Raw genomic sequence first — 17868 nt, 5'->3', positions numbered from 1 at the left:
GGTAGTCAAAACCTCAGACTTTCAAACTACCTACTTAGGTATATACTTTACCAGGCCAGGTACCTACTACTTACATACCAAAGCTCTTTAGCTTTCTACGTTAATTACCGTTCTAGTTACGAGTCTCCGTATATATACCATTGTAATTAGTCAGTCTGCGTCCAATTGTATTAATTAATTACCTATGCACTATTTTATTTAAATTAATAAATATATCCATATACATATAAAGAAATCTAAATATAAAGGACTTTGGCTAAAACCTTACAAGAAAAGTAAAGTATACAAAAAAGTAAAGGCATCCAAAGACTCTGCACTAAACTAAAAATATAAAACTTATAGTTAGTCTGGGCTTGGGATTTTGAGTGCCTAGGTCATCCGACTTACTACTGGGACGATTTTGATGATATTTCGAATATGAATACGAGAAATATTATTATTTTATTATGACTCTATAAAAAGTCGGCTATACACTGTCGCTGAACAGTTCCCCAAACTTTGGCCAGAATACATTGCTGGTTTTTCATTACGGTAAATAAAAGCTCTCATACAAACTACAAAATGTTCGTGCATTCCGTAGGCGGCATCCGAGTTCGGTGATGTGTGTAGCTGACAACGAACAAAAACGTGGAATAGAATTAATTATACTCATGTTTACTAATCTGCTTGTCAGTACTAGATGTCGTTATTTCATAGATACATACATACATAGTAGGTGAACTATGTATGTATGTATGTACAAGGTAGGTGGTAAACTATGTAATAGTTTAAGTATTAGACAATAGATGGCGTTAGTATAAAAGCCACGTCAAAAACCATAATACCTAAAACCCCTTCCACAGGACACAATCTGATTGCCCAATTTGATTGCCGATTTAATTGGGTACAATCTGATCGTCCATCCACACGTACACAACTATATCACCAATTTCAGTATTTGACTGGCCAAGCCTAAATCGGGCTATACTGACCACCCAATGACCTTGAATTTCATATTCCGTCCACACGCTCCAATTTGATTGTCAAATCATCAAATTGGGCGTAAAATTGGATACACGATCCAATTTTACGCCCAAAGGAATTTAAACGAAGGGATTTAAACGAACATAATAAAAAATAATATATGTTACTTTTCTCTCTATTCTTCGTCTATTGTACTCTATGCCCAAATGGCTGTATGGGCTTAGATTCCTTTGCCTTTCCTTATGGATAAACTAAACCAAAAAAAACTCTATGCTCAACTCAACCAATGTTTGAGTTGAGTGAGTGATTTGTCTGCAATCTAAATGTCATACTAGTAATTTTTGAGCTCAATATTATCAGGATGGCAGAGAACAGAGAGGAAATTTTAGCAAACTTTCAGGTAATAAAGATATTTATTTTCAAACTGAAGTATTAAACACACTCTGAACTATTTGCTTTCCATTACTTGAAGGTTATGATTTTAACAACAACAGTGACTAGGAATTCCTTTTTATCTCTTTGTTGCTACTGCTTACAAAAGGAAACTTTAGTTTTTGCGCTAAAACGTAGTCAAACGAATCATTTCTTTTTAATTTTGTGTCCATAACATACACGATAAACCCACAAATGTTGTGTAAAAATGATTATCGATACCTTTTCCTTTGTACCTAGACAATGATAATTTGAATCGTAGTTTCTACGTTACAAGGTAAAATGTGTTCAAGTTAATTGCGTATCAATCTTATACATTTTCCTTTAAAGGCGTTGACGAAGCTTGATGTGTAATAATTAATCTGTAATTTGAAATATGAAATTACTCTTTTGTTTTGCTTTAGGGTATAACGGCGATAGAAGATGTGGCTGAGGCTATATACCACTTAGATGAAGCTAACTGGGACTTGCTTGTAAGTAAAAAACGTATTATGCACGTAGTTATTCCTGCAATCCTTTGTTATGAAAATTTGTTTAAATTTACATCATATTAAAGCATCAATTTAAAGTATTTGTTAGTTTCTGTAACATGAAATTTTAATGTTATGAACTTGATGACTAGTCTTTTATGATTAACGTACTCATTCAACCTATTGGTTCAAAAAAAAATTTATACCTTGGTCCTACAATAGATCTATTCTTACCATTGCTGTGATAAATCTTTTTGTCACAGCAATGGTAAAAATTATCCAGTATTTCCCCTAGTAATAAATAGGTGGCATCTTCAAATCAATTATAATTTTCACATTCCTTTTTCTATTAAAAAGCTTCACTCTTGCCTGCACCGTTTCATAGCAACACATAGCATTACAATGCAACATTTCACTCATCCAATTTCTTGTCCAATAATGGACCTAAATCTTAACTTTGTTTCTTTCCGAAGTGATAATAAAAATGATATATTCAAGTCCTGCATATTTACCACAAATTGTTGTGTGAAATACATTATAAAATGTGTTTACCAATGACATGATAGATGTTAAAAATAACCTTGGCATAATATTCTGTAGTTTTCCACTCATAGTTTCCATTTCCACATATCTCATAGTCTTCCTTTATGAACATACTAGCTGTTGCCACTGGCACCTCACACTCCGTTTTTTGTCATCTATAGTATAGTTGATAGAAAATATAGTGAAAAATGAAATGATGTGGAAAGACAAGAATGTCTACTCATGACCTGGGACAAACAAATAAGTAAACACACTTTAACATTTTTAATATTGGTATGGAGTATGAATATACATATCATTAGAGAAAATGTCCTAACTAATATTATAAATGCAAAAGTAACTTTGTTTGTTTGTTACCCCTTCAGGCTCTATTTACTCATCCAATCTTCTTGAAGTTTTGCATAGATGTTAGTTTGAAGTGTGGAGAAGGACATGGGGTACCTTTCATCCTCGAAAAATAACTGTTCCCTTGGAAAATTTACTGTGCATGTAATAATTACATAATAGTCAAGAATTTAATAAATGACAGTGGGCATTTCTGATATACTTTGATAGTATTAATATAATATTAATTGATCATTACGAATGTCATAATCAAAGTACTTATACATAAGACAACTGCATGGATTTTCACTCACGGTTTTCACCAATATACATAGATAGTGTGATTCCTTAGGAAGGTTTTGTTGTATAATAGGATAGATGACAAATTTTTATTTTGGTGAGTATTCAAAGGTATACATTTATATGCCTTCAAAGATATGACAAAAATAACATTTTTGGACTCATCCAAAAAGCTCTAATACTAATACTAAATGATACTCTAATATGATGTCACAATTGAGTAATATCTTAGTGAAAAGTGGCATTGTTACAGTCTTTAAATTATCATACATATTATTTACAATTTTCTGACCTCATTGCCACCAACTATGGGTTCATAGTAAATTTTTTTTTTTTTATCCAAGAAAATTGACAAGATTTTCATACTTTTTGTTTTGTTTATTGTTTGAATAAAATTCTGCAATAATAGTAGGTAACCAAGAAATGAATGAACATGATATTATGCAACTAGACCAAACTATTCTGAAGATTTTTAATACTCACAGCAATTTATTTGTAACTAGATGTTGCCCGGGGCTACGCTCCCGTGGGAATTTTGAGATAAAATATAGCCTATAGCATTGTTAGATAATGTACCTTTCTAATGGTGAAAGAATTTTTGAAATTGGTTGGGTAGTTTCGGAGATTACCCGCCTCAAACATGCAAACTCACAAACGCTTACCTCTTTATAATAATAGTATAGATGATAAGATATAATTTAAATATCTGTAATAGTGATAAAAGTATACAGCTGTAGCAGAGTTAAATCGGCATTAAGTAATTGGCTATGACAACAAATCTCTTAGTCATTTAATTTGATAAAATTTTGTGATTCTATTGATATTTTCAATACAATTGTAACTGCATAAATGAATGTGATTATGACAAATTAACTTAAGAATTAATATTTTCATAGTCTTGGGAATGACTGATCAAACATTTTATGCAAAGTACTGCATTAACATTGCCAAGAAAGTGTGTGATCGATCACCCACACGCAATAATCATGATCTACTAACATGAGAACATTTCTGATGTAGATGAATGACCCCAACATGGCCCAAGGGATCTAAAAGAGTAATCATTTGTGTCTGATATATTTTTTAAAAACATGAAAAAATTAATTTGCTATTATTTAGATTACTGAGGACTAACCAAATATAATATAAATAGATATATTAGGACGAATCACACAGATTGAGCTAGCCCCAAAGTAAATTCGAGACTTATGTCATGGGATACTAACTCAACGATACTATATTTTATAACAAATACATATATAGATAAACAGCCAAGACCCGGGCCAATCAGAAAAAGACCATTTTCCATCATGACCCGACCGGGAATCGAACCCGGGACCTCTCGGTTCAGTGGCAAGAACTTTAACACTACGCCACCGAGGTCGACGATAAAATAATAAAATCTAATAAACTTTAATATTATAACTTTTTTGTTTTCGGAAAAATTAAAATACACATATGTATTAATAGTAGTATAATCGGAAGAAGACATTCCAATAGTTCTGTGACCAAAGAAATATTAGATAAAATAACATGTGTGTTCTCTCAGGCCGCCATCAACCGAGTGATGCCGCAGGACGGCAACAGGTCGGCGCCGGCCGCGGACGACACTCACGACGTCGAGATGATCGACGACGATATATCTGTGATAACTCCAAAAACTCACCCACCTGGTAAGACCTCGTGCCCCCTGTAGCTGAAGTATGAAATTCATTTTAAATTTATTTAGTTTCAATTATAAAATAGCACTATTTGGACAGTAACACAATAGACCGTTTCAGCAAAACAAAAGAACGCTAAATTACATTATACTAATGCTCTTGTATAAATTGATTCCTACTGAAATTGTAAACAGGTAATGGAGTGTCCAATCCGCTAGTACCTAACCTAGGCCGAGCATATATCATAGGCACTAGGATCTAGTGACATCAAAATCTAACTAAAATATAGTTTCAGCATGAATGTATCATAAAATATTTTTATATTATCTTTCGCTATTATATATAGGACAAGGTTTCATTTGCCTTACCTTGTCCCATCATCTGGGGTCGGCGCAAAATGTCTGTTCCCTCCACAATTCTCTATCTTTTGCCATATTTGGATTCACCCCTAGTAACTTCATATCCTCCCTGACACAATCCATCCATCTCTAAGCCCTTCTCGTCCTCTATATCCATGTACCTTCTCTCTATTGCTTTCAATAACTTTCTTCTTTCTTTGATCTTGTCTAGTACTTCTTCATTTGTAATATAGATTTGATAATGTTTGCAGATCGAGACAGTAATCAAGCTTCCACCTCATCGCCTAGGGTTAATTCTTCGGATATGGTAGAGCTGCAAGTCCACTATAACAATAAGATGCACGAAATCAAAATGTCCGGGGTAGCCACAGTCAGTATGTACACTTTTCATCAACTGTTTTTAGTGTAGTATTTAGTATTTATATTGTAGCTGCCAAATCCATTTCACTTCTCAATCAAGACCTTTCTAATTGAATATATGTATGACAAGCCGAGGTTCACATATACATTTTGAAAATGCTCTGATTTTATGACCGGCCGTCTGCTTGACATCAAACGGCTTTGAGAATGCCCAAAGTTGGTTGAAGTCAGACAGGCGTTAGAAACAAAGTTCTATCACTTTATATTCCTTAGTCACCTTGTACGAAATCCACGAAAGGTTATGAAGTGATCCTGTTCCGAGCCGGGAACACGTCAAAATGACTTAAATGGCTAGTGTAACTTAAAATATTTTAGCAAAATTTTTGAGGATTGAAACAAGAAGGCGTATACTAGAAATTTAAGATTGTATATCCGTCACCTGTAAGCTAATAAAGATACAACAACTCACTGATGGGTTACAACTTTAGATTAGCTCTCAACTTTTAACTATGTAAATTCATGTATGATTTACATCTTGGCTTTGAAAAAGTTTTTAGCTATGACCCGTTTATCTTTTTTTTTTTTTTTCAAAAACTGGCACTGATATAGTTCCATTTTCAAACAGGTGATTTAAAGAAAAGACTACAGTCAGTGTGCGGTATACCCGTGTGCAGACAACAGATATCCGGACTGGGGGGCTCCCGGGCCACGCCCTCTGCCCCGCTGGCCAGTCTGGGGCTGCCACCCAACGCCGTGCTGCGGCTGAAAGCTGCGGACCAACTGCTCGACGACGAGTGAGTTTTAATCCCAGACCGCTAGATGGCGGTAGTCGTAAAATTCTGTTGCAGGCAACTTGAACTTAGCTCGTTTGTATTCATATAATAGTGCTCATCCAGATAAATTTCATTTCAAAATCTTGTATAAGAAAGAAAAATAGTTTATTTGGTACATAATGACAGTTAAAACTAAGTTGACAATAAAATCCGGAATTAAAACATGCACCAAAGTGGGCCCCCACTCAGTGTGTCGTGGCTGGGCCATGACGCTGGTTTTCTGCGGGTACCATACTTAAAAACTAAATTTATAACTATGTAACTAGATTGCGGCACTACGCACCACTTATGTTAAACTAAATTAAATTAGAATCAAATCGTAGATATAAAAATATTAATAAACACATGTGGTTATCTTCAACCATTAATATTTAATTTTTGAAAGGTACTTTGATTTGTTTTTATTTTTAATCTAACACCGACTGATCTGATCCTTTTTTTTATCCGGGTTTGACCCTCAATCAAGTCAAGATGTACTTTGATCCTCGGGGTCTTAGATGTACATCCCATACAGGGTGACTATGTAATCACTGGGAATTTTTTTGTCTACATGCTAAATCCATGATATTAAATAACTTTTTGTGTAGGAGTTAAAAATAATATAAATAATAACACCGAGTTAGTATCCCACACAATATCGATCTTCGGGCCAATAAAAGTAATTATTTTAACACGCATCAGCAATATAAACTAACAATTTATGTTGCTGTTACGACCTGTATATCTTTAGGATGATAGTTTCAAAGCTTGTTCAACTCATTAACACCATGTTACCACTACTTTAATATGTTAGTATTTTACCCAACTGTATTTGTCGTAACGACTTAGTGTTAATTAGTTTTGCAGATACTATTATACCAAAAACCAAACACTGTAAACTAGATTTCTCATACATAATACCGGATTAATATATTTGTGAACCGCGGTGATACTCGTGTGATTGTTCAAAAACAATAGTCACGTTTTTATGCACAGTAGCGTCATCTGCTTCATGAAGAAGAAAACGATTGTTTATTATTTCACGAACCAACTTAACCAAATTCATTGCAAACTCGCCGCTATTAGCGCGCCATAGAAGTTCATGCAGCGTAACTCGATGTGCTGTTGACTATACACGCAAATTAATATTACGTAGACCTATATATAAATTAAATTTTTATCATACACCGGCCTTCGAGTCATCACAGCAGATAATGTACTTAACATGCTGAGATGAGGGAAAGTGACTTGAATAATTTGAAACCGGTGCACACTGAATGCATATGCAACAATTCTTGAAATAAACTGCACCACTAATAATTTCATTATCGACAATAGTTCTTGTAACAAAACTGAACCACCAATGTTGCCATCGTCAAAATTACATTCGTCAAAAATCTTGGAAATGAAAAGAAACGAAGCTGGAGTTTTTATCGCGATTGATATTCTACGTGAATTATTTTTTTAATGTCTCTAACTTTTCCCTTACAGAGTTGCAGAGCGTCTAACAACAACATACGTACTCCATGTAAGACATAACGATAAAGAGTACACCCTCACATACCCCGGCACCAAAACCGTGCAAGAAGTCAAGAACGACATGTACTCGCTAACGGATATTCCTGCCAGGCATCAGGTATGTTACACTAAGAAGTAATTATTTTTGGTTACTGGTCATAGTCCATATTTTTACACACTCTATGCTCCAGAAGTGGGGATGTGTAAATGGCCGGTGACACAGACCCAGAAATGTAAAGACTACGGGCACCAGCTCGGTTATACCAATAACCAAATGACATAGAACATTTCCATACAACTTCCTGGCGAACTGTTAATTTTTTTTTTTTATTTCGTGGCTCCATCGTTCGCCAAAACGATGATTTTGCCAACGTCAAGGTTGTAATTGACACGAAATATAATATGTTATAATAATGACAATAAATCACTGAAGTTTGTCTATAAGTACAAATATCATTGAATAAATAAGATACAAACCATTGTATATGTACTTATTTAATTGCAAATGTAATAATTTCCATTATTTTTTTTGTACACTATGATAGTTTGGTCTTTCTCAACACCTTTCTGTGATTTAACGATGTTAACTTCACATTTACTTAAACTTTGTGTTAAAGATTTTCATATAGATTTAGTGTGAAACTGTTTGTTTGGACTGAACTGAAAATAAATTTACCAAAATTAATTAAGTTCTTACATTAATATTTTTTAAAGCAATGGACCGGGTGGCCCACCGTGACGGGTCTGGACGACACGGTGCTGGCGATGGTGGGCCTCGACCTGCCGCAGCACGAGCTCTCAGTCAAGCGCGCCGCGCCCGCCAGGCAGGAGAAATACAAGAGGGTGAGTTTCATAAATTGGTCGTGACTTACAGTCTTACAACTCGGCCACAGAACAAAAACACGTCGAGATTGAAGTGCAGAAAATTATGTAATAATTATTTTCACACCTACTTAAGTTTGGGCGTGTATGAGGATGTAATTAATTGCTGCTAGTCTAACCTGTATTGCCATAGGAGATTTTCTTTCCCATGTCTACACACCGGTGCCCGGCTACTACATAACAATTGCTTATTTATTCTCTCGATTCTCGATAATCGGCTGATTATGCAGGCACAAAATAATTATAAATGAAGTTCATAAATTAGCGAAATTTTCAAAGAAAATCTACCTATTTGGAATAGGAGTTAAAATATTATTGCGGCCTGTTTCTTTCTTTTTTATAATTTTTCTTTTGACGTTACATCAATCAATATCAGTAAAAAATTCATCTTTTGTTTTGATATCAGCTGTATGCATGGATGGCATATTTAAAAAAAACAATCCTCAAACTATTTTTTTTATTTTTTTTTCCCAGTTTTTAAAACTAGCGGCCCTTCCCGGCTTCGTTCGCATAAAACCAGAATAATAAAAAAGTTGCCTTCTGAAGGTTTCGTCTATCTCTGTGCCAAATATAATCAAATTCGGCCCAGAGTTTATTAGTTACAAACAAAAATACAAATCTTTTCTCTTTATAATATTAGTATGGATGTGTGAAATTGTCCACAGATAATAGTAGAGAGTTCGGACAGCGAGAACAGTTCCGTGGAGGAGGTGGAGGACCCGGCGGACGTGTTCACCGCAGATGACGACATGTTTGTGGATCTGAACACGGAGCGGTTGCGGCCGCTAAGTAACTATACATATCTATACATTTTTTTAGGGTTCTGTACCCAAAGGTTAAAACGAGACCCTATTACTAAGACTCCGCTCTGTATAACCGTGAAAGTTAGACAATTGAAATTTTCACAAATGATATTTGTGTTGCCGCTATAATAACAGATAGTAAAAAACACAATCTTCGAAATTATCCTAACTAATATTGTAAAATGAGAGAAAGAAAGAAAAATTGTCTATTTGGCAACATTAATGTCATAATTAAAATTACATAAAATTTACACAATATTATGCACCAAAATGGCCTTCGCTCAACATATGTGCCCGTAAAATGCGGAAGTAAGTTTATATGTTACTTTTCAGTCTCGGTGAACTCAACCAATATTCTTAAAAATTTGCTTAGATGTAGTTTGAAGTGTGAAGAACGATATAGGATACCTATCATCCCGGAAAAATTACTATTCCCATGAGAAATTTACGCAGTCGAAGCTGTGGGTAAATAGCTAGTATATTTTTAAGCGTACCTCGGGCTTCGGGGCGTCACAGCCCAGAATATCCCCGAGGTACGCTAAGAAGAGAGACATGTTCTCGTTAGTAAGCCAAACATGAATGCTTCAGTGTCAGAGCACGTGGAGGACGAGGCGCTGGGCTGCATAGAGTTCGCAGCGCGGTTCCGCGCGCGCTACGGCCCCAACACGCCCAACTTCTTCGAGGGCACTCTACAGGACGCCATCAAGGAGGCCTGTCTCAAACCCGCTAAAGAGGTATGTTCTGTATGTTGCGAAGCTCCTTGGGAATGCTATTGTTGCCTAGGCTTTGTGTCCCTTAGTCGCCTCCTACGACGTCCACGTGACGATATGGAGTTGTCCTAGATATGTTAAAAAGGGTTAGAGTTAATTTGCTAAGGTTTGTAATTTGCAAGGAATTAAAAAAATATGATAAGAATTTTTAGAATCACTAGATGACGGGATAAAATACTTTTTATAGGGTACTCCCTATGTGTTATTCCAGGTTATATTCTAACCAAAAAATAGATTTTGCATGAAAAAGTAACACACATACATATACACACACACACACACATCCTCACAAACTTTTGCATTTATAATATTAGTAGGAAGTAGGATTGCAACTAGATCATTTTACAGTGATTTAAAGTTAATGAAGGAATGCCATTTAAAACAAAAATTGCTTAAAAGACACATGGTACACGGGTAGAATATAACTTGTCATAACACATAGGGTGCTTTTTATTCCGAAATTCTCACGGGAGCGTGTCCCGGAGCTCAGCTAGTATTCATATAAAACCTCATATTCATATGAATAGTGTGTTTCTAATATAAAAACATTAGCATAACCTTGAGCATAAACTATATTTTTAACAAAAATTTCCTTGTCCAGAGGAAACTGCTGGGGCTATATTTGCACCACGAGCAATCGGTGCTGTCGAACGTGTTCTGCGCACAGCTGCTGGGCTGCGAGGCGGTGCTGCAGACGCTCGCCACCAACTTCATAGTCTACGGCTGGGACCTCACGCACCCCGATAATAATAACATGTAAGTTTTTGAAGTGAAAACATCTTTAGCAGCGTTGTGCACTTTTTGTGATGGGTAAAAAATGTTGAACTGATAGTACATTATAATAATAAATAATTAGTGATATAGTGTTATTAAAGTAAATGAATTGAAAGAAAGAAAGAACGAAAGAAAAAATGTTTTTCATTTGGTACATGCATATAAATAACACTTTACAATAATACAATTTGCACCAAAATGGATTTCGCTCAACATTGTGTCCTGGCGTGAATCGGGACGCTGGTCTTCCGCGAATACAAAAGTACTTATATACTAAAAGTTAAAACATAAAACAAAAAAAATATATTTATACATTTAACAACTAAACGTTTTGCCAATAGCTTCTCCAATTGTAACTCAGAAGGTTTAAGTTTTCAATAGTATTTGTTCCGCATTTAGTCAGTTTTTCCAAGTGTATATAATTATATGTATTGTTATCAAAAGGCGTAATAGGCGAAGTCTTGTAATTAACTTAGTTTTATATATTTAAACATATATTAAGTTTACCCTATAATTCTCTGTAAGACCCTCGGAAATAAAATAAATAAATTATGTTTATTTTGTGCCATTATCCATTTACAATTGACTAGTTTCTAACTAGTCAAATCAGATACTTTTTCTAATGACAAAACCAAAAAATATCAAGCTTGTATGACAGTGATGTGATATGACGTCCCGATTAGATAGATGGAGTCAAAATGCATTTCTAATATACTTGAATGAAATTGAAAAAATAGTTAAATATGTAATTTAAAAAATTATGTTGAATGAATGATGTTAAATTTTATCATGTTTTAGTTGATTGATATCTGTACAGTCTGTCGAAAAAGTGAATGAAACTGATTTTTAACTTCATTTTTTTGCCATTGCAACCTGGTGTTGCCAGTTAACAGGAGACAGCGGCGCATTTATTTTCTTCACTTGACAGTCTGTAACTGTGACTAATAATCTGTACTATTATTATAAAGAGTGAGTTTGTGGGTTCGTGAATTTGTATGTTGAGGCGGATATTCTCCGAAACTACCGAACCAATTTCAAAAATTCTTTCACTATTGGAAAGGTACATTGTCCAAGATTTCTATAGCCTATATTTTATCTCAAAATTCCCACGGGAGCGAAGACCCGGACAACACATATAAATTATATTTGCTGACGATTTTTTTTTAATTATTTAGGTTACTAACGTCCGTGGCGAATGCTCTGGGTCCCGTAGCGAGTATGACAATACGGAGTATCCCCATGGACAGACTACCGGCGCTAGTCATCATAATGCGAGTGCGGTCTAATACTGAGATTTATTCCGTTATTAATGGTAAGTCGAAACATTTTGATTATTTTCAGATCTACAATGAAAACAACTGACAAGACTCGACTGAAATCAACCTTGAAAATAAGATAAAAGGAGATATTTTATATTGTTCTTTCTATTCTGAATGCGATAATTTTGCAATGTTCTAATTTACTGATAAAATTGGACGATTCCAAATTTGAAATCAAAATGCTACTTTCATCAGAAGTGGGATTGGTACTGCTTTATCAACGCGTATGTTATAAGCTATTTTCTTATTCAATCCAGCTTGACGTCAACAAATGAAGTGCTAACATACTATTATGATGACCGTATATACGTAATAAAATCATCATATTAATTATATTTGACAGGAAATGTAGGTGTGTCAGAGCTACTAGGCGGACTAATGGAAGCGTTAGAAAGGTTCGCGTCGCAAAGAGACGAGGACGCAAGAGTTGAGCGCGAGCGAGATGCAAGACAAAGAGTGAAGTTGGAGCAAGATGAAGCTTACCAGCTGAGCCTTGAGGCTGACAGGTAACTGTATTGTAATGTGATTTTTTGCTGAGCCGGAACCTTTTTTCATTGACAACTACTTTGCTACAGCACATCGTGTCCATCCACAAAATAATGGTGAATAAAGTTCATCTATGAGGTAGTATGGGTATCTGTACTGTATCGATACATATTTGATTCGATAATCGATTTACTCGAGATTATATACCATGATTGTACAGGTAGGAGTTGTCGCACGTGCGTATCAATATCTGCTATTTAAATTGAACCATATCGCGATCGCGCGCGAGATATTAAAATTAATGCAATGGGGCGGAATTTGAGCACTAAATTAAAAGCCCTATAAAGCCTTTTAGATTAATTATCATTTTTGTTCATCAATGAGTATACCGCTTGATGTATTTTTTTTTATGGGTCTTTAATTTTACAGAGCAAAAGAAGAAATTAAAAAACAACAAGAATTAGAAAGAAATCAAGAGTTAGAAAGGGCAGAATCTGAAAGGCAACTAGAAGAAGCTAGGAAAGAGGTAAGATTTGTATCATCATTTTATGAAATCGTAATTATCGGCAGGTTGAATAATCGTTGTTTTTGCTGATCACGGTCTTCGTGGCGTTTAGACTCTCTCTCTCATATCTCTGCATGGTTCCGGTTGAATTCATTCAGTGATCATTGTGACGAAACTTTGTATAAAGTGTATGTTTTCAGATATTAATCCTCAAAGAATACTAATAAAATATTATAAATTATAATCACTTGCGAGGAAATTGACAACAATATTACAATGACGTATTCTAATATTCATACCATGTACTTACGCGCCTTTTTATCTCGGCCAATTAAATCACTGCACTTATAAGATGTAGATTTTATTTTTTTGCGTTAGAGCATATAATTTGAGATTTTATTTACGATCGTGAGCAAAACGAAATTAATTGTGGAGGAATCCTCCTCCAGGAGGAAATTTAAAAATCTAATCAGCTTAAAATCTAGTTTCAGGCGGCTCACGAGCTGTATAAGTGAAAAGATATTTGGTATACGTAAATGGCTATCAGTTGCTATTTTTGTTATTACATTATTTGTTTAGCCGATAGTCTAAAAATCTTGAAATATATAAATGAATGTTGTGTGCAGGCGATGTGTGCTGTGGCGGCGGCGCGGGTGCCCTCGGAGCCGGCGAGCGAGGACGACGTGACGCGCATCCGCGTGCGCCTGCCGCCGCCGCACCATCTCTGTCTCGAGCGCCGCTTCCGTCCCACCGACACTCTCGCCGTGAGTTGCGCTGCTGGATAATACTCATTACTCGTATTCGGTGTGGGCCAAGAACGTTACAATGCAAATATTGCAGATTTGCAAATGCTCAGGTTTGCGATATGACAGATGAGTAAAATGACAGATTTTAATTTAAAAACAGAGTTACTTTCGCATTATAGTAAGTAATATTTGTATTTGTTTGTATTATGTATTTTTTAAAAGGACACCATCATCCACCATTTTACTGTTAATTTCAGTTTTTGAAAATGTATGTGGATTTATCCTGACAAAGAATTTTGTTAATAATAACGTTACTAGCTTGTTAAATTTATGTAGATTTATACAAACAAATAAACGATCTGTGAATCTGTCATTATGCGACTCTGTCATTTCGTGAATCTGTCATTATGCAGCACCTGGCATTATGGGTTTCTGACAAATCGCTGAACTGACATTTTGCATCCCTGACGTTCTCCGCCCAAACCGTAAAAATACATGTATACGGGTGGTTTTCAGAGCGTTTCGACCGAAGCGGTCGCACTGTCATTGCAATATTTAAAATTTTAACATTAGACAAGAATTAGTTTTAATATCTGACTTTAAAATAATCTGTGCTCTGGTTAGGTAAGTTCTAATGAATTTGGTAATGATCGAACAAACGTAGCATTTGGACGAAACAAAAAATGTTTGATTTTATTTTTATCAATCTTGGAAAGCATTGCCACGATCACAGTAATCACTGGTTTCCTCACGACTGAGTATCATAGCCATTCTGAATGTAACACACAACGACTTCCTTGGGCAATATTAATGGAGTGATTTGCCATTACCCTCTCCATATTCTTAATTCGTTATCAAAGTGTAAACTTTTGGTTCATATGACTTTAACATTATCTTAAAATTGTATTTCTCTTTTCACACCAGGCATTATTAGACTTCCTCGCGTCAAAAGGTTATCCACAAGAGAACTACAAGGTTATATCTAGCTGGCCTAGGAGAGACGTAAGTCATATTTATATTATAACCAGGTTTTGGACCGCGGCTACGCCCACGTGTATTCCGGGATGAAAGTTACCCTATGTCCTTTTCCGTAACATTTCAAAAAGATTGCAGATGAGCAGATAAAGCGTGAAAACAAAATTACTTTCGCCATTATAATATTAATTGGGATATTTTTGCCTATCTTCAATCAACTTTAGAATCTATGACTTCTTGTATGCCGGGTTTGATCCCCGGTCAGGTCAAAATGGAAAATGACTTTTAGATTGACCTTGTTCTATCTTGGTTATATCTTGGGTGTATAATTAGTATTAAAAAAAATGTTTCGATCTTTCTTTGGGTTAATTTAATCTGTGTGTTTTGTCCATATATATTTATTTCTTTATATTATTTATTCCCAGTTAACGACAGAATCTCACAGCAGTACACTGAAAGCCCTGAAACTGTACCCGCAAGAGACGGTGATGCTTGAAGAGCGGTGAAATGGCACCGCCGCCCGCGCCGCGACACTATACCAACTCTTATCCCCTCACACATAAAGTGCAATTTCCAATGACGCCGCGATGCTACATCTGATGAAGATTTAAATTTGCCTTCAAGAATAAGAATAAAACGCTGATCTACTTTTAAAGTTTTTAAAATGATTTTGAACTGAAACTATGCATTTTCCGACGGTCACATTTGATGTCTTTGTTGATGTTCAAACTATTTTGTGCTTTAGTTAGTGGTTGTAAGGTTCATTCTTATACATCAAGTATCCTGGCGATATACATAATGCATTCAAGCATTTAGATCTTTGTCAGACTAATTTGATATGTGATTTTTAAGACACAAAATGCGACATGTTTCATATTTGTCACAATACATGTATATTTTCTGGAAGTTTTTCCAAAAAATAATATTTATGGGTGAACATATTTGCTTCTCTTACTACTTCTACGGTTTATTTCTTATTCCGATATTGTATCATATGGTCTTATAACTTATTAAAATGTCGACCAAAAAATTGTTTTGTGTAATGAATTATAATTGAAAATATTTTAGGGATACAGATACTTCGTTATCTGTCCTTAATATAATATCCTTTAGATTTGATGAAGTGGTAAAACGGTTCGTCCAAAACCTTTGTCCATTTGTTCACACCACAACTTGTAAATGGTAATCCGAGAAAGCAATAAATTTTACATACAAGATTATATTACTCCCTTGAAATCAGCTCAAAAACATTCTAGCTTTAATTTATATTTAAAAGCTTAAATCTTATTAGGATGTTGATGACGAAATAATAATGCAAATCCAACAGTGGAACCTAATATGTAAGAACGAGAGGCAAATATACATAGGTTTCATTTTTATATTGGCTTATTTTAGTACACGATTGTCGTTGTTACGTACGATGACCAAAAATACAGTATGTAAATGTTTACTTATTTCTAACGGGATTCGTATACCATTTTGAGAGAAAAAAATTATATACAGTCTGTCAATAATAGTACAGAAGGGGTCTGTTTCTAAAAGGAACCTATATACTTTTTTTGGAGATTAGAAATTATATAATGGAGGAGTGCCAGACTGACCTAATGTACTGAATGATCAAGATTGATTGGTAAACCCACAATGTTGCCAGCCAAGAGGACACAGCTCGCTCTTTATTTTCTCTACTCTTTATAAACAGACTGTACATGGACACATTTCTATATATACTTCTGCTTATCCGTATTGTAACAATAAAAAAATACACTTTTCGTTAAGTAATCGTGTTCTAAACATAATTTGTCTAATAATTCAATGAGGATATTATTTAATTGCAGCCTTATTGTATAATATCTTCCCACAACGTGTTGTCCACGGCCAGCGGCGCCGGTTCACAATTCCAGATGCTGCATTCTAGTAGCTGACTTACGTTAAACCTCCATTTAAATAAATATACATGTGAATATGAGTCTTATGTGGTAAAGTTTGGGTACTTTTTACAATAATGGATCTTGCAGTTTACACGCATGCGTCAAATTTACTTGTGAAATATCCCAGTTCATAAAAAGAATTAAGGAATATGATAAAAGTATTGCCTTGTCTCTATCGCACTTTGCAAAATTTGGTATTGACAGAAAGAGACAAACTACTTTAACTTCAAATATGCTTTATTTATTTTATGAATAACAGATATATAAGGTATATGTCTACTTGATGTGTATATTTGTATGTATATTTAATAAATGGAAGCGTTGTGAGTTAGATACGATCTCAATTTGCCGAAGTGTAATATTATTTAGAGCAGCGTTGTATGTTTTCTTCATTTATATTTATCTAAATGTTTATAGCTTAATATAATGTAAATTACTTATAATTAAAGAATGACTGAAGTTTCTGATTACTCCGTATGTACCGATTTATGTTGTTTATTTGTTTCAATGTCGCTATTCAGTGTTGCCTGTATAAAGGTGCGCAGTCGCAATGTACAGTTCAGATATGGCAACACTTACCGGCTGTCAAAATATTTTTATTGTATTCGGATAACATTTTTACTTGTTCGAATATTTATATGCGGGATTTCATATAATTCGATTATATAGTAATTTTAAGAAATTATGTTTTAGTAGCGTGGTAAGGTTGCCGTGTCACACCTATACTATTAGGGATTCCTAATCGCATTTTTGATCTTTGTAATTTTTCACACCACAGAGATGTAACAGTGTATCGCGAGGGAGTTATGTACCCGAATAAATAACAGAATGATTATTTTTTTTTATTTACGTTAAGCATAAATATTATATTTTATGGTGAAAGTTACTATGACAATTTGCTGTTGCCACCTCTACAAGTCACCAGCCACTTACAAAAC

At 34.7% G+C, this 17868-nt stretch overlaps 1 protein-coding gene across 2 annotated transcripts; it reads left to right on the top strand.

The window, feature by feature from the left end:
- The first annotated feature begins 1209 nt into the window (after nucleotides 1-1209).
- casp (caspar) lies at nucleotides 1210-17763 on the top strand. 2 transcript variants are annotated; one of them, XM_053758211.1, is made up of 16 exons: nucleotides 1210-1363; nucleotides 1800-1868; nucleotides 4582-4705; nucleotides 5304-5426; nucleotides 6038-6206; nucleotides 7716-7860; nucleotides 8457-8585; nucleotides 9290-9413; nucleotides 10016-10161; nucleotides 10799-10953; nucleotides 12147-12283; nucleotides 12634-12796; nucleotides 13206-13302; nucleotides 13908-14045; nucleotides 14952-15029; nucleotides 15428-17763. In XM_053758211.1, exons 1-16 carry the CDS (start codon nucleotides 1325-1327, stop codon nucleotides 15506-15508), a joined length of 1917 nt encoding a protein of 638 aa, XP_053614186.1. In that variant the 5' UTR covers nucleotides 1210-1324; the 3' UTR covers nucleotides 15509-17763. The 2 variants fall into 2 exon arrangements, with proteins under 2 accessions (XP_053614186.1, XP_053614187.1); XM_053758212.2 differs by lacking the exon at nucleotides 1210-1363 and adding an exon at nucleotides 1490-1672.
- The last annotated feature ends 105 nt before the right edge of the window (nucleotides 17764-17868 follow it).

Source organism: Plodia interpunctella, chromosome 18 (assembly GCF_027563975.2).
Source record: "Plodia interpunctella isolate USDA-ARS_2022_Savannah chromosome 18, ilPloInte3.2, whole genome shotgun sequence".
Taxonomy (NCBI): domain Eukaryota; kingdom Metazoa; phylum Arthropoda; class Insecta; order Lepidoptera; family Pyralidae; genus Plodia; species Plodia interpunctella.
The sequence above is the reverse complement of the archived record's forward strand: the minus strand, read 5'-3'. Positions and strand labels throughout refer to the sequence as shown.